This window comes from Diabrotica undecimpunctata, chromosome 6 (genome assembly GCF_040954645.1).
Source record: "Diabrotica undecimpunctata isolate CICGRU chromosome 6, icDiaUnde3, whole genome shotgun sequence".
Taxonomy (NCBI): domain Eukaryota; kingdom Metazoa; phylum Arthropoda; class Insecta; order Coleoptera; family Chrysomelidae; genus Diabrotica; species Diabrotica undecimpunctata.
The window spans coordinates 108,859,062-108,884,245 of NC_092808.1; the positions used below are offsets into that span (position 1 = coordinate 108,859,062).

Consider the following 25,184-nt stretch of genomic DNA (forward strand, 5'->3'; position numbering starts at 1 on the left):
GCCTAGTATAGCGCATGTACCTACTTGTGAAATTTTCTCCTGCGATATAAGATTTTTTCTAGTTTTCTTTCTTTCCCTTCGTAACTTGCTCTTATCAATCACTGGCACATTAGATTTGGTGTCATGCAAAACTGCTGAACCAATGGCTGCCACTGCCCTATCAGATACCCCATATCGGTCACAAGTTTTGGATAATGTAGAATAATGAATAGTTTTTGCAGTTTTTTTCTTAAATAATTGCAATGGAGTCGCAATATTTACAGAAGTGATACATTGGCAACTAGAACAAGACTAAATATATCAGCTATAATGGAGGTAATAACATTATGTACTGATAATACATACTTTCAACTAAATAATGAATTATATAAACAAAGTTTTGGACTAGCAATGGGCTCTAGTTTATCTCCATTATTAGCCGATATATTTATGGAAGATTTTGAAACAAATATTATTTCTAAACAAAATTTAAAACCCTCAGTATTGTGGAGATATGTAGATGATGTATTCTCAATATGACCTCATGGATCAGAGTTGTTGGACACATTCCTAAATGATATAAACGATAAAGAAGAGACAATAACATTTACCATGGAAAAGGAATATAATAAGACATTACCTTTTCTGGATGTTTTAATCTCTAAGAACGATACTAGATACGAAACTCAGGTGTATAGAAAACCAACACACACCAACAGATATTTAAATTTCAAATCAAATCACAATATTAATATTAAAAAGGGAATTATTAAATCCTTATACGATAGAGCCAAAATTACTTGTTCTAACGAAAATTCGTTCTTGGAGGAAAAACATTTGTTAACATCTGTTTTATTAAAAAATGATCTTTATCGTTTATAAATAAGGAATTTTCAACAATCGATCGAATAGAACAAAACAACTTAGAACGAGATCCTACAGCATATGCAAGGAATAATACAAGGAAAATAACAATCCCATACATAAAAGGATTATCGGAAAAGCTTAAAAGGATAGGAAATAAATTCAACATTTCAACAACATTCAAAACAACAAACACGTTGAGATCTATTTTGTCCAAAACCAAACCTAACAATGAACAAGAAAGGACTAAGAATTGCATTTATAAAATACCTTGTGAATGCGATCAGTTTTATTTAGGTGAAACATCAAGACCATTAAATGTTAGAATAAGTGAACATCAATCCTATATTAAAAATAGAGAATTTGATAGATCTCAAATATGTAAACACGCATGGGATAATGAACATAGGGTTCAATGGAATGATTCAAATATAGTCCTAAAAGAAATGGATGGTAAAAAGAGAAAAATCAAAGAAGCGGCTCTAATTATGCTAAATGAGACCAATTGTGTCGCGAGTTCTTCGGCAGAATGTAGTAGGATCTGGTTACCCATATTGAAAGAGGAAGTTATTAAAAGGAAAATACCAGTATTGGTAAGTCAGTAACATATAGAGAATACATCATTTATGTTTTTTAAATAACAAACATATAAAATCGGAATTTGGTGTTTATTGAAGGTAAACTAAATGCACGATCAAATACTTACCATGTCGGGATAGTATTATGAGGTTTTTTCCTGGTTTTTCCCTCATAATTTACTATGGAATCACTAACAGGAGAATTTTACTGTCATCATGGCATTTATTTGTCTTTTTAAAGACGAATTACATGTTATGATCTTTTCTGATGGACATTCTCAAGTTAAAGTTGATTTCATGTAATTGAATGAACTATCTTATAAGTAAAGTCGTCCCAGGAACGCAACTCAACAATATTGGCAATATAATTTTAAAGTCGTCTACTTTAAAATGTATAATATATGTCTGAATTGTCAATATAGATGAGTCAGATAAAATTAAATTATTAGAAGAATTTTTCACTAAGTAACAAAAAACAAAATTTGTTTAATTTACTAATGTTTGTATTTTGAGAACGATTTCCGAAGTGGAAATTAAAACGTCAATAAACGTATTTTAACCTTTAATTGTGGCTTATTCCCATTTAAATATTAATTTAACTAATACTATAGTAAAATTGATAGGAAAAACAAGTTGACTGAGAACAAAGTAGTAGAGTCGAAGGTAGAGATAAAAAGAATTAGAACAGAAGAAAACTGAGCTACCACTTTGGCAGAAATAAATAAAGCAATTCAGTCTCCAGCCAGAAACAAGTCACCTGCAGCAGACAACCTACCCGCAAATATCTTTAAATATGGCGGTCACTTATAGACAGTCTTTACATCTTCGTTGATTTAAAGGCAGCTACAATATTGTTAAAAGGCCCCTTCTTTCTTATTCTAGTTCCATGACCGTTATCGATCGTTGGATATCACGTTGGCTACCATATTCGCTATCGTGACTTTATTGACAGCAGCTTTAAATAACTGTGTAGTTGATTTTTTCATACCATTGCCTTACACTTTTCAGCCATGATGTTCTTCTACCAGGACCACAATTACCTTGGATCTTTCCCTGAATGATCAGATGTAAAAGATCATATTTTTCAGGGTGTCTCATAACGTGACCGAAGTATTCCAGCTTGCGTTTCTTTATTATATTGACCAGTTGTGTTGTTTGTTCAGCCGTCTAAGGACCTCCTCATTTCTAACTCTGTAGACCCAGCATATTTTCAGTAGTCGTCTGTATACCCACATCTCAAAGGCTGTCAAGCGTTTAAGGATAGTCTCAGTTAGAGTCCACGCTTCCACTCCATACAGCAGGACAGGAAAGATGTAGCAAGATGTTATAAAAGACCCCACTTATATTCAACTATGATCAAATTTGGAGTATCAAAATGATTGGTAGAATTAACTAAAATGACAGTAAGGATAATAACACTGCTTGGGGTGATTTCGGGATGGATTGAGTAGCTCTGCGGTTACTACAGCCGGTCCAAGCCCGAATAAAATGTGGAGCGTGATTGTCAAGGTTAGCAACCTACCAATCATAAAAACGAATACTGCTTAAAGAAATAATGTACAGCCTCGGAACCAGATTGATACTATGAAGACGACCAAGACAAAAAATAAAAACAAGCGAAAAACACCTAAAACCCACATGAGCATTACTACGTGGAATATCAGATTGCTCTCTTAAGAGACCAAGAAATAAACCAAGTGCTCAAAGATAAAGAAATGTACTTTTGTGCTCTACAGGAAACAAAAAAGAAAGGTACCTCTAAGAAAGGTACTAAAAGGTAACAAAATCACATCAAAGGGTTTTAATACATATCAGAAAGGATTGTACCAGTAAAGATAAGAACAAAAAAGAAAGATCTTAACATCATTGGAGTATACGGCCCAGAAAATAACAAGCCTTAAACAACAACGGAAACGTTATATGACCAATTACAACAAGTAGTAGATCAAGTCAAAGAAAAAATTATAATATTGGGGATTTTAACGCTCGAATAGGCAATCAAGTAATACCCGGAATTAAGAAAAAACATAAAGAGGGTGTTAAACACAAAAATAAAGACCTGTTGGTAAACTTCTGCACAAATAACGAACTTATTTTAGACGAACAAAGAATAAACAACAGACTTTTTGACCACAAAGGCCAACACAAATATACATTTAATAACACCCTCTAGTGGTGGTGGATAAAGATCTCTGATAGATTATGTTATACCCAACAGAGATATACATCCATCGAAATAATCGACGTAAGATACCTCAACTCAGCAGATGTAGGTAGCGACCATAACCTAGTATTATGTAAAATCAGAATCATTCTGAAATACTCCACACCCAAGAGAGCAGCGCCAATACAAACAAAAATTAAAGTGGAAAGACTGAACACGGAATCCACGGAATATTTACAGGGAATACAGAGAAAGAATATCAGAAAAGATCGGTAATGAAATATTAGAAAACAACAATATTGAAGAGAACATGGAAAAACTCAAAAATAACATAATTAACGCAGCAAGAGACTCACTTGCACATAGGAAAGTAACGAACACTAACATACCAAAAAAGGAAACACCATGGTTTAGAGAGAAAGTAAAGACAAAATGTGAAGAAAAGAAGAAAGCCTTTTTACAATACAGAACACAATAAACACAACAGGCATATTAACCACTATAAACGAATGAGAAATGAAACGAATACTTCAGTTAGACAAATAAATAGGAGACATCGGCAAAGCTTCTCAAAACAGATGGAACACGACTTCTACGGAACACAAACAGAAATATGAAGAATAATCAGAAGGCAAGTAAAGAGACAAACGAACTAATTAAAACTAAACACATTCAGAAGGAAACATGGGTAGACTACTTTCGATCCCCTATTTGCTAAATTTGTTCACTATTTTTAGTTTTTTTTTTCCTAATAAAGCTAATAAAATAAAACTAAAACTTTTATGACATGCTTAAAGCACATGATTTTATTTTTTGGTCTCTACCTTATAAAACTAAACTAAGATTTTTAACTACAATAAAGTTACTTAGATATTTGTAATATATATTTGTATTTACTTGTATACTTCTGTAACGATTTCACCAGCTGATGATTTTCCAACAATATTTCTCCAAAAATTTCCAACTAATGGTAAGGGACTTGGTCCAGGTATTCCTCTTTTAGACCAGTAAGAATAACGTTTATTTATCCAATATATAAAGAGAGAGCACAAAATTACAAACAATACCAACAACATGTTTATAGAACAACTATTCGGTAACTGAATATCGTTGTAATTTGGGGTTTTGATAAGTCACATATTTTGCGACACAAATAAATTCTCCCTAGTAGTTAATAGGTAATAATAAACAACTTGATTTACAGTCATAATAACAAAATATATCTATGTTTTTGAGTTTTGAATATTTTATTGAATTATATATATATATATATATATATATATATATATATATATATATATATATATATATATATATATACATATATATATATATATATATATATATATATATATATATATATATATATATATATATATATATATATATATATCTGTTGATAGATACAAAAAAGGGTCTGGCAAAATGATAAGTTCTCTGTGAATAACGTTTTTCTAATTAAAAACGTATTAGTAATGTGTACATAATGGGCTTCATTAAAAAAATATGGTTGGAGATACGTAAATCAATTACGAAAATAAAAAAAAAAGATAATACTCATAAAATGCACTATATTCATCAACCCTAGTTACTAGATGAATGAAATACAAGAACACACACAAGTGACAAGAAATTCGTTCTCCGTAATAAGTAGTCTTAAAAAATCAGAAGGCTTATACATGCTTATGCATAACTAACAAATAGATATTTTTATTTGAATAAACAGTAGATCTAAACTGAAGCTGTAATTTATATCGGGCTTGAATACCCAACTTAACGATTTTTGTTCTTTTAAACCAGAAGAGTTAACCGCTGTCCGCATAGGAACAATAACAGGCGGTAATTGTCTTAATTTAGAGGTCATATTAATAAAAGTACATACGTAAAGGTTAAAACTATATTATAAATCCCACTTACGGTTTATAGACCTATATTACTTAAGCTAACGAATATTTAAACGATTATTGATGCAGAAAAATTATCTATTTTTAAAATGTATAAACATGGGTTACTGTAACTTATACCTCTAAATATATGTATATGCACTAAGACCACTACAAAGAGTGATAAAGAGAATTGAAAGAATTTATGAAGTATTTATAAAATATATATAAAATGGATTTAAATACAATTATGTTCTACATAATTTTACAAAAAGAGTGTGAATAAAACATTTATAAAACTATAATAGAGAGTAATGGGTTGTACACTACGGCGCAGAACTTTATGAAATCAATGAAAGAAACAAATAAAAAATTAAGGCCATAGAAATGGACTGTAAGAGACGATATTTCAGGCACACTTGATAGAGAACGGAACATTAGGAGTGAAATGGAAATATACCTAAACGTAATAGATTATATCGAAGCCAAAAGACTAAACTGGTATGGAAACCTGCAGAGAATGCCTAAAATGGGTGTGGAAAAATAGACTCCGTTCACTAGAAGAAAACGAGGTAGACCAAGAGGGTCATGAAGCAAAGATATCAAGGTGCAATAACCGCCAGAGATTTAAAAACTGAAAATTGCTTTGAGAGAAAACGCTGGAAATTAGGATACCAGAAATGGAGTCAGTTTGTAGAAGATTCCATACATATATATATATATATATATATATATATATATATATATATATATATATATATATATATATATATATATATATATATATATAAATATATATATATATATATATATATATATATATATATATATATATATATATATATATATATATATATAAATTAAGGATCACTCAGAAGAGTGGTGGGTTTTTTCGGTCAAAAGGTGGACAAAAAAGACAAAGTTGATGGCTACTTCATCTATTTATTGAAGACGTTTCGCTTTCTTAATCAGAAAGCATCATTAGTTCATCTAAAAAGAACAATATGAAAAAAAAACCACACAAGCATGGAAAAGTTGTTACATGTGTTACCTTAAAAAGATATGTAGCAGTCAGTGATAACAAAGTTGTAAAGACACTTAAATGCAAATGAAAGTTGCAGCTCCAAGTTTTGAACCTTGGACTGTTGGAAATTATAATTAATCTTCACCTGTGGCTGATTAACCATCCACAACGTTGACGATTATATATGAGTTTTTGGTTTGACCTAACTTGTTTTGTTTGTTTTTTCTTAGCCGATCAGTGGGGGAAATTTGGTGTTAATAACCACCTTTCCTTTTCATTTATTGGTTCCTTACAAACGGGTTGTCACCCAAACTCATTTTATTATTTGAATAAACCGCTCTATCATTAGGGTTGGTATTTCACCTTGCTGTTCTGTCATAATTAATGACCTCAAGGTTTTGACTGTCTTTTACGTTGTTAGTGTGGTTGTCTAAATTGAACTCCATTTTACCGGCAGCATTCAAGAAGCCAGGAATGGTAATTTCATTATACATTAAATTATTCATTTTCAATATTAATTAATACAATAATGCTACCTAAAGTTAAAATTAAATCATAACTATTGCTATATTGTTGGAAGTGCTTCTTTGATTTTCTTAGTTCTTCATTCTCTTTTTTGAATGTTTATTTAACTTATACATTTATATAAAAAAACAAAACCACATGTTCTTTTTGCCGTGCTTAGTTTGAACAAATTGTTAACTTATCTAGTTCAGTTTATTGTTTATACATCATAATCGTATAATGTCCATTTACTTAAGTATCTTTACAACTTTGTTATCACTGACTGCTACATATCTTTTTAAGGTAACACATGTAACAACTTTTCCATGCTTGTGTGATTTTTTTTATTTTGTTCTTTTTAGATGAACTGATGATGCTTTCTGATTAAGAAAGCGAAACGTCTTCAATAAATAGATGAAGTAGCCATCAACTTTGTCTTTTTTCTCAACCTTTTGAGCGAAAAAACCCACCACTCTTCTGAGTGATCCTTAATTTATATTGGATTGACGGTCGTACTCCTTTTCTCGATGCTATATATATATATATATATATATATATATATATATATATATATATATATATATATATATATATATATATATATATGTATGTATATATATATATATATAAATATATATATATATATATATATATATATATATATATATATATATATATAAATATATATATATATATATATATATATATATATATATATATATATCTATAAGTGTTCGACCTCTATCTTATGCTGTTATTCTTTTATTAAATTACAGTATTGATTAAGATATATGATATATTTATTTAAATAAATAAAACAATATTTAAGAAGTTACCAATTATTTTATATTTTCATCCACTCCAAACAAATTGTATCTTTACGTACATTAAGAATTATTCACATATAGTTTATTTAATTTCATCAAAGTTGATCCACATGCCATCAATAACATGACGAAGAAAGTAGTAAGTATTCAATTTGAAAGGAAGCTTCGTTTTTGAGTTTAATGTCATTCTGAAGTTTTTAACAATGTATGCGATCCCAACTTTTATCTGAGTCTGAGCAAACCGTTGACCTAAAACAAAAATTTATTATACAATGTTTCACTAGTAAAGATTTTTAAGTCAGTGTGAATTTTAGATTCTTACTCTAAAACAGTACCCAAACGTCGAAACGTAAAGACATCGATCACGGCTAAACAAAACTTTAAGTGGTGTCCACTGATATCGACGAATAGGTAGCAGATGTTATAAATACAATACAATTCTGACAACAAATCCCAACCGTCACATAGCTGAACACTTAGTACAGAAAATTTTATTAAAAATCCTTTATAAAAGGTATATCATTTAAAAACCCAATCGGGCTATATCACAAAACGTTTTCGGAATCCATGTTCCATCATCAGTGCACTAGGTGTAGCAACTTCACGTGGAGTCATACGTCGCCATGTTACCAAATCCACTGGTAACTTTAACATCATAGAATCTATCACAATATAATGTAAACCACATTTTAAAAAACAATTTTTAACGGGTTTTTACCCACATATTTAGTGGCTCAATACATGTATACCCACCTAGTGCATTGATGATAGAACATGGATTCTGAAGATGTTTTGTGATATAGCCCGATTGGGTTTTTAAATTATATACCTTTTATAAAGGATTTTTAATAAAATTGTTTGTTATATATGGTATACAGCCAAACTACAGGAACTTCCTTGTGAACCTAGTACAGAGTAACTATGGGATGCATTGCATACAATAGAGTAGGAGCCAAAAGGGGTTAAATATGCATTTATATGACATTTCTTCTCGGTACCTTAACGTTTTTTATGCTTTTTGGTACGTAGAGTAGATTTTTCGAGAGTACAAGGTTGAAAACACCTCAGCATTGTATCTCCTAAACTATTAAAAATATTTAATTTTACCAAAATGAAAATTATTTATTTTAAAAGAACGAACAAAATGGCGTTTGATGAACTCAGATCCGATTGTTAAAACGAGAGTTGTAATAATTTTTAGGAAAAACAATTGCAAAATAGGCATTTGATGGGGCTTTTACAAAAAATATAACTTAGCTTTTATATGTGTGATTACTGTTTTAATATCCTTTATTTTAAAGGTAATTGTTTCGACCATACTTTATCCTTATTGATAAAACAGTTATAACAATGAACCATTAAAAATTTTACTAAAATGTTGCGAATTAATTTGTTTATAGGCGATTTAAACAAAATTAAGCTATAAACTTTGAAGATCTGGCTAATGAAACTTATACAACAACTTAAAACATATGGTTTAAAATTTGGTAAATGTTTCCATGTTAATATTTGACCAAGATATGGAACTTTTAATAACGCGTTATGAGGCGGACGGTTAGCTTGCGCCGATTGCGGGAGCGCAAAACCGCTCGCGTAAATCAATTTTCAATATCTTGGCAAAAAATTAACATAGAAAATAACTTCCATTAACCAAACTGACAACGTGTATTGCTCAATTTTGTTTACAACTTCTAATTCACCACTTAATAAATTAATTCACCATTTTTTACAAAAAATGTTAACTATAAACTGCTATAACTTTTTTGTTTATAATGACAAAGTAATACGCATCTCTGAATCTACATGGATTTTACGCATGATATTGTAACCAACAAGATAAGTCAACGCGCATGTTCTTGCATCTCCCTCGCACACCTGTGACATAAACCCGAGACAACTTTAATGATGGCAAGTTAAATGCTCTATTTGTTGCTAACCTGTGTGCTTCAAAACGTAGTGAATGATATTTTTATTTATTCATTGATGTAGTAACGACTTTGTATATTATATTGTTATATAAATTTTGTGGTGAAAACATTCAGTTTACTGTGTTAATATCACCTAATTTATTTATCGTACGCAACTTCCTCTCGACTACCTGTAGCTACTTTATAAAGAAGACTAATTATTTGGTTGCCATAATATATTGTGCAATGGTGGGTTGTTTAAACAATTATGATAAAAAAGTTAAATTTTTTCGAAGTGGCGTTTTTTTGTGTTTCCTAGAGACAAACAAATGTGTAAAGCATGGGTCTTTAAGTGTTTTCAGCGAGCCAAATTTAATATAGAAACCGCGAGAATATGATCAAAACATTTTGCAGAAGCTGACTATTGTTTAAAAGAAAAACTATTGACTGTCTGACAAACAATGAAATATTACTACTAATAGTATAATTAATTATGAAATTGTCACTGAAGAGCCTTTCCTCGCTAAACCTTCCTAGTGGTGATACAGAAATTAACCCTGAAGATTTAATTGACAGTCATCAAGATTTTATTAATTCGAATATAAAAGACCTGGAATGGGATGGATTGGAAAATTTAGCCGGTTTCATTGCATTTAAGTTACAAAAAAAAAGAAATACTTGGATAAATTCCGGACGCTAACGATAAATCGTTTACTTGGGTAAACCAGGTTTCTGAAGGTGGTTTACTCAAACCAACACTGAAATTTGTAACTAAATGTAGTAAACTGGAACATATTTTCCGTAGTTATAATGGCGACACATTAAAAAAAACAAAAAATTATTTAAAAAACTTAATAGAAGCTGCAAAATATGTAAATGTTAGCGAAGATGTAAAATTACTTTTTTTAGATGTAAAATGTATTTTAAGATACGAATTCTAAATAAAAATATTAAAGATAATTACAATATCTGCAAGAGAGAAATCATAAAGATTGTAAAATAAATGTCTAAATGATATTCATAAAGTCTCAAGTATGACCCGCTTTTCCTTTATGTTTCAAATTCGTTACATTTCACCGGCCTTTTATATTTAATTTATGTTTTGTAGCAATATATATTTTGTTTGTAATACACACAATCAAATCGTAGATTCATATATTTCTTTAATTAATTTTACAAATTACTTATTAATTTTCAAACCACAGTTTTACAGAAAGTAACTAGTTATGACTTCTTAGTGCAAGATATGGCATCGAGGTATACTTACCGTTAACAGTTTAAGTGTCGAAGTTGTTGATTACAGTAATTTAACAACGTTGCCATATGATGCATCGTTAAAATAAGATACACACAAGTCCCCTGGCTTTGTCTCGCTATGACGTCATGCGCAAAGTCGATTAAAATTAGAACGGCAAGTGAGCATATCTTGTTTCTTATAGTATCATGGATTTTACGTATGTATTTTTATTCGCTGTGAGCTGACCGTGCGCCTCAGAGCGCGTTACTAACACTGACTGTATTCAAAATAAAAGTCATGAAATTAAACAAGAGATAAAAAAGAAGTTCGAAAAATCGAAAGAAACACATAACGTCGAAGACCACTAGAATCATGTCAAACGCATTATGCAAGAAACAACTAAAAAGTATAAATATAAATAAAGTATAAATATAAATATAAAACTATTAATAATCGCAAACAACAATGGATGACTGATGAAATATTAAGACTAATGGAAAGCAGGCGAAAACAGAAAAATAAAAACATTGAAGAATACAATAAAATTCATAAAGAAATCAGAAGGAAAATCCGGGATGCAAAGGAAAAAACGGTGAAAGAAATAATTGGAATATATAGATCAACTGCAAGTAGTTTACTTGATAAACAAGGAAACATTATAGTCAATGAACAAGACAGATTAGAGAGGTGGAAAGAATATATTAAGGAGCTATTTGATGACGATAAAACAAAAATTCAAATCAAAAACATACCGACTGGTCCAATCATAACACTCGATGAAATGGAAAGAGCTATAAAGCTATAAAAGAATAGGAAAGTAACCAGTCCAGATGAAATTCCAAGCGAAATAATCAAACTGCTCGACGATAAGGGCAAACATTCTCTTCTAAGCCTCTTTAATAAGATATACTAAACAAAATATATACCAACAGACTGGCTACTGTCAACATTTGTACTGATACCGAAAAAAATAAATGCCAAACAGTGTGGCGATCATCGCACTATCGGACTATCGGTCTGATGAGTCATGCACTGAAAATTTTCCTAAGAATACTTCACTCGAGAATTTAAAACAAAATAGAAGTACAACTAAGTGAAACAATTTCGTTTCAGAAAAACAACCTCGGAACCAGAGAAGCACTCTTCAGTTTGCAGGTCATGGTTCAAAGAGGTAGGGATATGAAACAATTAGTATTGACCGAGTAAAACATGACAAACTTATAGGTGTCTTGCAACAGGTGGGAATTGATGACCGAGACCTCCGTATTATCAAAAATTTATATTGGCATCAATGTGCAAACATACGAGCTGGACACAACATGACGGAAGCAGTGAAAATAAGACGTGGAGTGAGGCAAGGATGTATTCTATCGCCTCTACTTTTTAATATCTACTCCAAATTTATTTTTAAAGAAGCCTTAAACGAAGATACAGGCATTACAATCAACGGAATTAATATCAACAATCTCAGATATGCAGACGACACGGTACTTATTGCCTCTAATGAAGAAACCTGCAACGACTTATAAACAGGGTAACCAAAGCATGTGATGAATATGGGCTAAAACTTAATACTTCTAAGACAAAACTTACGCTTGTCAGCAAAACGGAGTTACAATCAACGAACATCAGAGCGTATGGAATAGAGTTAGAAAGAATCCTCAATGTTACCTACTTGGGTGCGAACGTTAACGATAACTGGGATATAAAAAAAGAAATAGAATATGTACGCATTGAAAAAGCCAGAACCGCCTTCTATAAATTAAAAAAAATTTTAATTAATAGAGATATTACGTTAAACCTTCTTCTTCTTCTTCTTCAAGTACCGTCTCCCGATTAGAGGTTGGATATCATCATCACTATCTTTACTCTATCTACTGCTGCTCTGAAGAGTTCTATAGCACTGCATTTAAACCAGTCCCTTGAATTTTTCAACCATGACACTCTCCTTCTTCCTATACTCTTTCCTCCTCTTATCTTTCCCTGTATTATCAGCCTTAGCAGTTCATATCGCTGTCCCCTCATTACGTGTCGTAGATATTGTAACTTGTCTTATTTTTATTGTGTTTATTATTTAGCTATCTTTGCCCATTTCTCGCAATACTTCCGTGTTGGTTTTCTTTTGTGTCCATGCTATTCTCAGCATCCTCCTGTAACACCACATTTCAAAGGACTGTAACGTATTTATGTGTTCTTGCTTTAATGTCCAGCTTTCAAGCCCATATTGCAGTATCGAAAACACGCAGCATCTCAGTGCTGTTACTCTCAGTTCTAATCTATGGTCTTTGTTGCAGAGAATTTTTTACATTTTTACAAACGCATTTCTTAATATTTCTATACTTGCTCTTATTTCGGTTGTTTGATCATTATTGTCTGAAATCCAGGTGTCTAAGTATTTGTATTTATCAACCCTTTCTATCGGTATATTTCCCACATGTATGTTTGTTGGTATATTTGTTTTCTTTGTTATTATCATGTATTTGGCAGTAGCGGCTTTTGGGGGTAGGCAGGATAGGCCGGGCCTACCCAATAATTTTAAGAGCTTTAACATTGAAAAACATATATTCAAAAATTATGTTAATGCATGTAAATAACTTTTAAATATACTAAATTACTCAATATATTAGCGTCCGTTAATACAACTATGTTATTATATTACCACAGAAAGCATCGAATCTTATTCAGGCATTTTAAATATCATTAATAGGCCCAATCGGAACTGGCCGACCCAGCTCACATAAGATCCCCGTACAAAAAGCGTTTGAAGTTAAACAGCTTGCCAGACAACGATTTATATTGTCGCGTTTAGGCCGATTCACATTATAGCTCAGGTCACGCTCCGCTCACGCTCAGCTCAAGGTTCGGTCAAGTATTCTTACACGCATCTTAAATGGTGCTATTCACAGTTAACACAACGCTCACGTTCCGTCCCGCTCTTTTGACCGCGGCGATTCTCCAGGAGAATAGTTTGATCGTGACTTGATCTGAGTGGAGTGGAGCGGCAGGCGGCAGGGTAGTGTGAATTAGTAACAGTCAGGTGAAGGTACGATTTTCGCAGCTCGATGGATGACGAACAGTTGATTGAATTGGTGCGCTGCTGTAAGGAATTGTACAACCAGGGAGATAGACTGTATTTTGATAGGGTACAATAAAATTTATGTTTTGTCATTCGAAAGTACTGAAAAAATTTAGTTTCATCGTCATAAAGACCTTTATACAGAGTAAAAAACTCCCCTTCTGTTTTTCTTGTTTTTAAAATATTGTGCACCCATATTCTTGGCTGTTTATTGGTTGACTGAAGCTCTTCTTCGTCCAAACATAAAGCAATGACAGCCAAATCACTGTTAGAAAAATCTTTAAACATGTTAAACAAATTTATATATGCAAAGAACCGTGCCTATTCTCTGAGTCCCGCCAAATTGAATAGTATACCGAAATTCTTGATCGTGAGCGAAGCGTCACCTGAGCGCCTACTGTGAATAGTATACACAATTCTTGATCGTGAGCGGAACTTGAGCGGAGCGTGACCTGAACGTCTAATGTGAATCGGCCTTTTATGTTTGCTGTTTAGGCACCGGACGATCGGGCCTACGTCGACCATCGTTGTCACTTGTAACGTAATTATCGAATTGTAATATAAATTTTCTTTTAAATTATGATAAAAAAATATGTAACATAATCTATAATTGTAACATTTTTAAACAAACAACACAATTGCAAACAAGTGCACGGTTGCCCAAATAAATTTTAAAAAATTCTTAAAATTCGAAGAAAAAAAATCACATTTGCATAATTTCTATATCGCTTGATTGTATGCAACTTATATATGTGAGATTGTTTTATAACTGATACATAAAAATGAGTTTTTATGACGCTTTACCAGGTTGCAGTAATAGTAATGTTGATAGTGAGTGTTTGGACATTGTTGTTTCGCTATTGGAATCGCCATTATCTAGAAGAACTGAAATTAATAGAAAAAAATTATTATGAATGAAAGGCCTACTCCAACATTGCGTATTGACCAAAAAGATGGGAAAAAGGTGCGTACTTTTAATTGCTCTTGGTATGATGTCTACAAATGGTTGTCTGGAAGTATTACGAAAAACAGACTATATTGTTGGCCGTGTTTGTTATTTTCTAATATAAAATGTGTATGGAATTGTAAAGGATACTTTGATTTAAAAAATATGTCTGCCTCCTTAAAAAAAACATTCCAGTTGAAAGGAACATATAAGTAATTTCCTGTCCTTTAAGGATGTACAGAAGAGGGCGTTTTCTGTTCGCAACGCAGAAGTTAAAATGAACAGAGAAATCATTAAAAAATTAGTTAGGGGGGGGGGTCATGACCCCGTGACCCCACCCTCTGGATCCGTCACTGGTTACCACGGCTATATGTTATTTGCTGGCTTGGCCTACCCAAAATTTTACCACACCAGCCGCCACTGGTATTTGGTCTTGTTTATATTCATTTTTAGTCCATATTTTTCACAGAAACTGTTTGTTTTGTTTATAAGTAATTGGAGTTGTTCAGCAGAGCTTGCCATACTTACGGTGTCATCTGCATATTTTATGTTGTTAATAGATCTTCCGTTAATTATTATTCCTTCACTTTGAGACAGTAATGCTTCTTCAAAAATGGCTTCACTATATACATTAAATAGTAATGGGGACATAATACATCCCTACATAACTCCTCTCCTGATTTCAATTTCTGGACTGGGTTCGTTATCTATTACGATTTGTGCTCTTTGATTCCAATAGAGGTTTGTTATTATTCGTAAGTTCCTATGGTCTATGTTTTTTGTCTTTAGAATTTGGACTAATTTTTCATGTCTTACTTTGTCAAATGCTTTTTCAAAATCTCCGTAACAAACAGGCACATCAACATTCATATCCATGCGTCTTTGAGCTAACACATTAAAAGCAAATAACGCTTCTATGGTTTCTAGTCCGTTTTTGAACCCAAACTGAGTATCATCTATTCCTTCTTCCAGTTTTTTATTTATATGACCATGTATTATTTTCAGGAATAATTTGAGAATGTAACGTATTAGTGATATTGTTCTGTATTCACTGCAATCTTTATCGTCTTTATTTTTAGAGACAGCACAAAAAGTGGAGAGTAACCATTGTTTCGGTATGTGTCCTGTTTTGTATACTGAGTTAAATAAGTCTAACATAATGTCTAAGGTTTCATCATTTATGCATTTTAAGGTTTCTATAGGAATTTGGTCTGGACCTACTGCTTTACCATTTTTGTTGTTTTTTAATGCCGTTTTAATTTCCTCTTTTAATATCTTTAAAACCATATCCCCTTCTACTTCTATCTCCATCTGTTCTGTTCTTTGTCTCTGAAGAGTTCATTGATGTATTCTGTCCATCTTTTTAATTTGGCGTTAGTATTCAACACAAGTTTCCCATTTGCAACTTTCAGTATTCCCGGTTTTCTTGTTTTATTGTTAAACCTTAAAGTCAGATTAAAACGCTGCTAGATATTCTCCACATTGCTGTATGGTATGGACAGCTGGACCCTTACAGAGACATTAATGAAAAAATTAGAGGCCTTTGATATGTGGATTTATCGACGAGTATTGCGGATAAGTTGGGTTGATCGAATAAGAAATTAAATATTTTTACATCGAATGAAAAAGAGCACAGAAATAACAAAAACGATAAAAATTCGAAAGTTACAATATATCGGTCATGTAATGATACATACAGAGAGGTATAATCTACTACACCTCACAATACAGGGTAAGATCGCCGGAAGGAGGGGCCCAGGCCGACAAAGAATATCCGAAGAAATTTCCGAGAATGGTATCAAGAGACCACCGCTAATTTAATTAGAGCCGCCGTAAACGAAGTTATTATTGCCAATATGATTGCCAATGTTCGATAATCGGACAGGGTACTGAAAGAAGAAGAACGATAGCATATACTTTTTGATCTTTTTATTAGATCATTCGGTGACATTAGCCTGATCACAGGTATAATATATATTGTGTCAACTACACTGGAGGTTAAATCTATTGTGTATTAAAAAAAAAACTATGATAGAATGCTTAAATATATGAATTTAATAAATAAAAGGCAGATATCAAGTACAGTTCTTTAATTAAATCTTACCCAAGTACTTTCGCTTTCAGCATGTCTTCAGAGGCATCTAAAAGAGGCCAAGAAACCTTTGTTTAAGTAAAATAACTGAAACTGAAAAAAAAACTCCAAGTTGATGATTTTATGTGTGAACATTTTTTGCATTATTTTATTATATAAAGAATTTTTTTGTACACTGCTTTTCGGTACTCCAACGCGTCGCGGTTTATAGAAAATACAATCACACTGAACTATATATATAGTCATAACATAACATTACTCACCTAGACAAGCACGTGGTCCCATTCCAAACGGAAAAAAGGCAAATTTATTGTACTCATTCTCCAAAAACCGTTCTGGCATATACTGATCAGGATTATCAAAGTGTTTGGGATCATTCTGTAATCCTTCGAATGGTAACATAATAGAGTCTCCTGGATTTAAAGTAACGCTAATTTTTTTATAGTCTGGATTTGCTGGAGTGTATGTGAATTCTTCAGTACATAGTTTACTTTGAAAGTAGGCGACTGGATTTTTTCGCATGCTCTCTAAAAATTGTAAAGTACTTAAAAAGTTTTTAAAATTAACAAAATGTATCAAAGCATAAATAAATACGAGATCAGAAGTAATGTTTTTTCTACAGTCATGGTTAGTAATCATTAGTGCTAATAGTACTTTCAATACCGATCTTATATCTAATTTGCTTAGTTTACAATTTAACATTACGGAAAAAGTATAATGATTTATATATAAAGGAAGTAAGTGAACGCAATTAATTTAAAATAAGCAAGTATTTGTCAGAACGCGAGTTGGAATTAGAAATAGAGAAGATACAGAATAGTGTTAGTGATTCAGACATTGAGTATGCCGATAATAATTTTGATGTAAAAATGACAACGCCGATGTAACTCCTGTGCATCAGTGTGTGAGTAACACAGGTATAGCATACTTGGCTTACACTCCAAGAATTTGGAGGAATATAAGAGGAATATAAGTTCTAAGTAGAACAATCTTCTGAGACCAAGAAGGCCTACGTAACAAACAAATTTTAAAATTTCTCTTTTTAGACATAATTGACGTAATTATCATCCACACTAATGAGAAGGCTGAAAGGAAGAATATATAGGAATTCGACAAATCTGAATTACTGGCTATTACTGAATTGTTGAATTGAATGTTGAATTATTAAACGATACGTTCCTAAAATACATTTATTCCAGGAGTAAAGGCCGTTATTGATGAGATGCTGTCCATGTTTAGAGGATGATTTCCTTTTAAAGTTTTTATGAAAGATAAATCAGAAAAGTATGAGATGCTAATTGGGATGTTAGCAGGTTGTAAATCTCGTTATGTTCTGAAAATGGAGGTTTATTCTGGAAAGGTGAAAAGCACGACACCAGAGTCTAGGGGACCAAAAGGTATTGTGCAGCGTCTAGTTAAACCAATAAAGAATACAGATCGTATTGTTACTACAGATCGCTGTTACAGTTCCATAGAGTTAGCAGAAGAATTATGTGATAATTGCGGTTGGTATAATGCAGGGCCTGCGTAGCGCAAGCGGTAGGATGCTTGACTCGCAAGCCGGTGGTCCGGGGTTCGAATCCCACCGCCGGCAAGAACATCTAGACATTTTAAAAATGTCTATAGGCCCCAGGTCGACTCAGCCTGAATAAAAATGAGTACCTTGGGTAAAACCAGGGGTAATAATAGACGGTTGAAGCGTAGCACTGGCCATGTTACCTTCCTTGTATACCGTAGGCCCTAGATATAGCAGACTACCCTGCTATACTCCCAAAGCCGCGACAGCGGTATAAAACGGGAGACTATTATATATAATGCAACTAAACTGCAAACTTATACCTAACGTTATCAAAAAAACGCAAGATAGAAAACTATACTTAAATATGTTCCACTTTACGGATTCCCAGTCCAAAACTCCACTAGTTACCCTTCTCTCCTATATTCCTAGGATAAAGCCCACAAAAATAATCATTTTCTTATTTAAATAATATGGTGATGACGTGGTGTATAAATCTATTCTACAATGTGACCAAGGGTGGAGTCACAAGGAAATACAGTTCCAAAAGATCAACATTCTTAGAGATTGCTTCCTGAAATGAAATTTTGTGATTTACAGTTAACCACCCACAAAGAAGCTATTAGTAGAAATGAAGGTATAAAAAAACTGTCAAAGACAACTATAGTGTGTGCAAAGTATATGTGTGTGCCAAACACACATATATATATATATATATATATATATATATATATATATATATATATATATATATATTGTACTGTACAACAATGTCTGTATCAGCTGCAGTGACGCTGCAGTTAAAGATTGAAAGTCAAATTAGGATTCTTATTTCAGACTGTTTTTTTTAATAGTTCATTAGTTTTAATTAAAGGTTTGTACATCGTTTATAAATATTTTAGAAAATTTTGTGTTTACTAAGCATGGGACTCTTTAAGCTATAGTACTGTACATATTCTTGGGCATTTTAATAGTTAATACTGCAGCCAGAAGTGGTGAGGTCTACAGATATTGGAAATAAATTTGATGAATTTAGAGGTGATCCAAGTATCTTACATATTTCAAAAACTTTTACAACCACCTGCATTTGCACTAAAACTTATAAACATTACTTAGAAAAGCCATAATAAAGCTTACTACCCTAATAAATTTATTTTTAGACTTAGATATGTTCCCATTCTTTAGAAAGCAGGACAGGATAGCCATGAATTACCATTATAATCTCCTTTTTCTATTCGTAATCTCAAAGGTGTTTGAAAATTTGCTGCTACTACGAAGAATAAACCATGTAATTAAACAAAAAATGATAAACACCCCACAGTTGACCGGATACATCGACAAATAACTGAAAAAGAGAAAGCATTGTAAGGGGATAAAATTTATTCAGCATTATTTCTGGATATCTCAAAAGCATTTGACAAAGTTTGGCAAAATGGCCTGTGACTTAAGCTAAAGAAAATACTTCCTATGCAACTCGTTGAAATATTGTAGTCATACCTTCTTGGACCAGTACAATACCTGTTGTATACAAGCACAGATGTTACAGCAGTTCTGACAATAGGAGCAACTATAGAAGAATCTACGGTTAACCTACAAAATGCAATTGATGGTATAGCACGCTGGTCCAAAAAATGGCGTATAAAGTTTAATTTAAAAAAAAATGAAAAACGGAAAGTATTTTTGAGGTGTGTAAATAATTTAATTCCTAAGTAAGCGGTTTTGACTTACAAAGCCACTTTCAGAGCTATGCTATAATAGTAGGTACAATGATATAAATAACAAATTTCAAGTTTATAATGTATCACTTACGTCAAGTATTGTATTGTAATATATTTTTAACTTGTCATAAGTGTTCAAACACATCATCAACCACATCAGTCTTTTCATTAAGTTTAATGAATAGAAATCAGTTCATATTAACTTTACTAATAAGTGTGTGTATGTGTGTCATCGAATTTCCTGACTGTGGACTTAATCCATTAGCCGAACTTATTTTTGCTCTATAGATATTTATGTCACATATTACTATTCAAACAAGATTTTTTATTTTAAAGATATACCTAGATTCTATAACAATAAATGGATAATTTAATCTTCAGCTACAATCATACAATATTACACATTTATATAGATATATCTATATCATAAAATATATTCTAGTATTATTCAACATTATTCTTTATTGTATGTTTTATATTATTATTATTATTATTTTTTTTTCTCCTTTTTTTTTTCTTTTTTTTTTCTTTTTTCTTTTTTTTTCTTTTTTTTTTTAATTACATTATAAGGAATGTCAACAAGGAGTACTTCTGCTCAGGGGTCTTTCAGAGCAATGCACACACACAAGACTAGACCACGGAAAGATACGTAGACAAATGGGATAAACACAGGTACTAATAGTTCACAATTTTAATTTTATATTAATTATGTGTTTAATTAGGATCTTATATACACGTTCGTCTAAACTAGATAATATTGTTTTTAGATTAAAAGGTGTTGTAATATTGGTTTCTCTATATACTTGATTCATGAATTGATTTATTTCTATTATCTTTAGTCTACAGTTTAGTATCATGTGTTATGCAGATCCTAACTCACCACATTCACAAAGATTACTATCACTAAGGCCTATTTTAAATTTGTGTTCTGGAACTAGGCAGTGTCCAAATCTAAGTCTGCATATGTATGAAACAACGATTTTTTCGCCGTGGTAATGATTAAACCATGATTTAGCTGGAATATTTAATTGTATGTTTTTGTAGAATAGCCCTTTAGTTGAGTTGTTATACCATTGTTGCCAGGTTTTAATTTTATTGCTAGTAATATTAGCGTAAACATCATTTAATGTTAATTTATATTCACTTTCATTTTCTTGTTCGGTGGCCTTCTTAGCTAAAGTATCTACTATTTCATTGTGTTTAAGATTAGAGTGAGCTGTTACCCAACCAAATGATATTTGTTTGCCCTTAGCCTTAATATATGCTTCGATATATGCTTTAATAATGTCAATATATATATGTAGTTTGATATGTCCTTCAAACTTTCCAGTTTAAGTAAAGCACTTTTGCTGTCTGTAAGGATTAGAAATTTCTCTTCGTTATTGTTTATACTGCTTATATACTGCATTGCTCTCAGTATTGCAATAAGTTCTGCTGAAAATGTTTTAAAATTTTCATTAAGTCGTATACCCTCTTTATACCTTGTCCTAGGATCCCACACGGCAGCGGCCACTCTCGAATTCATTTTTGAGGCATCGATATAAATTTGGTAATGTTCCGGAAATAAAGTTTCTATATCCACATTAAGCATGGCATTCCTTAAGTAAACTGGAAATTTCGAGTAATCTCTCATGTAGGTTGGTTGTATGTTTGGTATATTGTTTAGATTTATCTGAAACATGGATGGCAGAGTTGATGTGTATAGTTTATTTTTAAATTGTCTAATTCTATTGTAACTTTCGGCAAGTAGTAATGTTGGCTTTTTTCTCTAGTATTCAGTGGTTAGGTCATTTATATAAAGTTTGTGGCAGTTGTTACATATTATGCTCTCTTTAGTTATCATTTTAGTTATAAATTTTTCACACATAGTTTTCCTTCTTAACCATAGTGGTGGTTCATTACATTCTACGCTTAGGTTTGATATTGGAGTACTCATCAAAGCTCCTATACATAATCTGAGGCATTTATTTGAAAGGATGTCTATTTTTTAAAGATGGGTTTTGGCGGCTTGATTGTAAAAGTAACATCCGTAATCTAATATTGATCTTATGTATGATCTATACATTAGTAATGCTATGTTGGGATCTGCTCCCCAGGTTGTATAGTTTACTGCTCGTAACGCATTGTACCCTTTGTCAGCTCTTGCTACGATGTACTCAATATGATCTTTTCAAATTATTTTCCTATCCAGTATAATACCCAAATATTTAACTTTAGGTTGAACTTTAAACGAGACATTTTGCAACTCCACTACTTCTGGAATGTTTCGTTTTCGGGAGAATACGCAAGCTTGTGTTTTTTTGGTTGATATGTTTAATGCTATTTGATCTAGGTCTTCTTGTAGATGTTTAAATACTGTATTTATTTTTCTACTGCCTTGTTCTATTTCCAATTGATCTACATATATGGATATATCATCTGCGAATTGTTATATTTTACCTTGTTTACTAGTAATTATGCTTTGACCTATATGAGCTGTGTAAATAGTGTATAATATTGGACTTAAGATGCTCCCTTGAGGTAACTTGATGTTTGAAACTCTCGGTCCTATTAGTTTGTTATTAATTTGAAGATAAAGAGTTCTATTGATGTAAAGTTGATGAAGTTTTCAGCAGAGTATATCTGGCAGTCCGATTTCTTTCATTTTGTGGTATAGAAGTTGTAGGTTCACATTGTCATATGCATTTTCTATGTCTATGAATGTAGCAAATACCGACTTGTTGACGGAAAATGAGTTATATATATCCAGTATTAAGTGCGTTAAATTTTCCATCGTAGAACATGATTTTCTAAAGCCGAATTGTGTTGCAGGCATTTTAGAATTTTTTTCTAACCAGAATTCTAGTCTACATTTAATCATTTTTTCCATTGTTTTTAACACACATGATCATAGAAAAATACCTCTATACAAATCCGGACAGTTTGGTGACTTGTGTGGCTTAGGAATTGAAACTATAATGTACTCTTTCCATGCACGTGGTATATCCATACTCATCCAGATATTGTTTATTACATTTAGTAGTTGAACTTTCTTATGTATGGGTAAATTATACAACATACTATAGTGTATACTATCTAATCCTGGAGCTGAATTATTATGTCTTTTTAGGCAGTTCTTTAATTCTTCCAGACTAAATGCTTGTGTGAGAAATATGTTGTCTGTGTTTGCTTCGTCATTGTCATGTCTATTATCCGTAGGGTTCCTGTGATTAATTTCTCCTTCTATAACTCAAGGTCTAGCAATTTTATTAAAAAATATATCTGTCCACTCATTTGCAACTATCGGATTATTGGGAGGGTTATAAACGTTTTTTAATTTTCTTATTTCATTCCATATTTTGCTAATGGGTGTATTTTTATTTAAACTATTACAAAAGTTTTTCCAAGAAACTCTTTTGCTGCCTAAAATAATTCTTTTTTTATAAGCTTCTGCTTGTTGGTATTTTAAATAATTATCGTAATTAGATAGTCTCTTAAACTGCAAAAAAGCTTCTTTTTGTTTTCTTATAGCGTCCCTACAGTCATCATTCCACCATGGTTTATTAAATTTTGCATTGGGCCCCCTTTTCCTCTCTGGAATAGAGCATTTACTAGCTAAATTGATTGATTCACAAAATGTGGAATATTCTTGCTCTGAACCATCTGATATATTATTATTCTTTTCATTGTTTAAGAGATAGGTAAAGAAAGCTTAGTCTGCCTTTTTAATATCCCATGTAATTCTAGATCTAGATATATCATTAGTTTCAATGACACCATTACTAATAGTAACATTATTATCAGAATTATGGTTAAATTCTATTACTATTGGGTAGTGATCAGAACCCAGACTCAAAGTTTCTGTGTGCCAATTAAATTTGTAATAAATATCCCTAGAGCAAATTGTTAAGTCTATAGCAGATCTATTTAAATTCATAGGTCTACGAATTAATGTTTCTGACCCATCATTTAGGAAATTAAGTCCACATTCCTCCATAGCCTCAAAAAGATAAATACCTTCTTGATCGGTGACATCACAGCCCCACATTTTATTATGGCAGTTGAAATCTCCCCATATTAAAGAAGGTTTTTGTAAGCTATTAAAAAATTTAACCCATTCGTTTTTTGACACACATAATTTGGGTTTTGCATAAATGGAATATAAATTTAAGATTTTATTATTTATTTTAATCTGTACTGCAACGCACATGACATTATTTGTTTTATAAAAATTTAAATTGTTCTGAAAATTGATATTTTTTCTTAATAATATCGCTACTCCTGCATAACCATCTGGTCTATCTTCACGGAAGATGTTATATTGGGAAAAGCTTATCTTTGAATTCGGTTTTAACCAAGTTTCACTTAAAAGAATAGCTAAGAATTTATTTTCGAAAATGTACTTTTCAAAATGACCTTTATTGTTCACTATTGATCGTGAATTCCATTGTAAAATCTTATTATTTACTAGAGCCATCTAAAACTTTTTCTATATTACTTTTAATGTCGTCTAAAATTTGTTTGTTTGCTATTGGAATTAAGTTTTTGTCTAAGAAATTTTTAAATATTGTTACTATATTATCAGTAATTTGTTTACTAGTTAGTGAGTTTTGTTGGACTATTTTTGTTTGATTTTGATATAATGGGTTGTTTATAATTGGTAGCGACGGGTAAGCAGAAGCGCTTGCAGTGTTCAGTATATTTTCGTGTTCTTTTGAATAAGGATAAACTGATTTATTTTGAGCTCCTTCGCTCTATTTTTTTTTTGGTTGTCACTGTAAACCTATTTCCTGTGTTTGTTGAATTCAGGACTGTCCTATAGCTACTGCTGTATTTTAATTTTGCTTCTTCAAAAGGTAAATTTTCATTTGCCATTATATATTTAATGCC

The 25,184-nt window shown here is 31.7% G+C and overlaps 2 protein-coding genes across 2 annotated transcripts in view; both read right to left on the reverse strand.

The window, feature by feature from the left end:
* The window catches only part of LOC140443713 (cytochrome P450 6j1-like), a 67,356-nt gene extending 62,669 nt beyond the window's left edge, over window positions 1–4,687 (reverse strand). Inside the window, exon 1 of the mRNA XM_072535099.1 lies at window positions 4,483–4,687. Coding sequence (XP_072391200.1) covers window positions 4,483–4,661 — 179 coding nt within the window. The 5' untranslated portion in view covers window positions 4,662–4,687. The remainder of the gene's footprint in view (window positions 1–4,482) is intronic.
* A 3,132-nt stretch (window positions 4,688–7,819) lies between these two features.
* The window catches only part of LOC140443714 (probable cytochrome P450 28d1), a 46,807-nt gene continuing 29,442 nt past the window's right edge, over window positions 7,820–25,184 (reverse strand). Inside the window, exons 6-7 of the mRNA XM_072535100.1 lie at window positions 17,345–17,608; window positions 7,820–8,072 (exon numbers count right to left, since the gene is read on the reverse strand). Of these exons, the coding sequence (XP_072391201.1) occupies window positions 7,906–8,072; window positions 17,345–17,608 (431 nt within the window). The 3' untranslated portion in view covers window positions 7,820–7,905. The remainder of the gene's footprint in view (window positions 8,073–17,344; window positions 17,609–25,184) is intronic.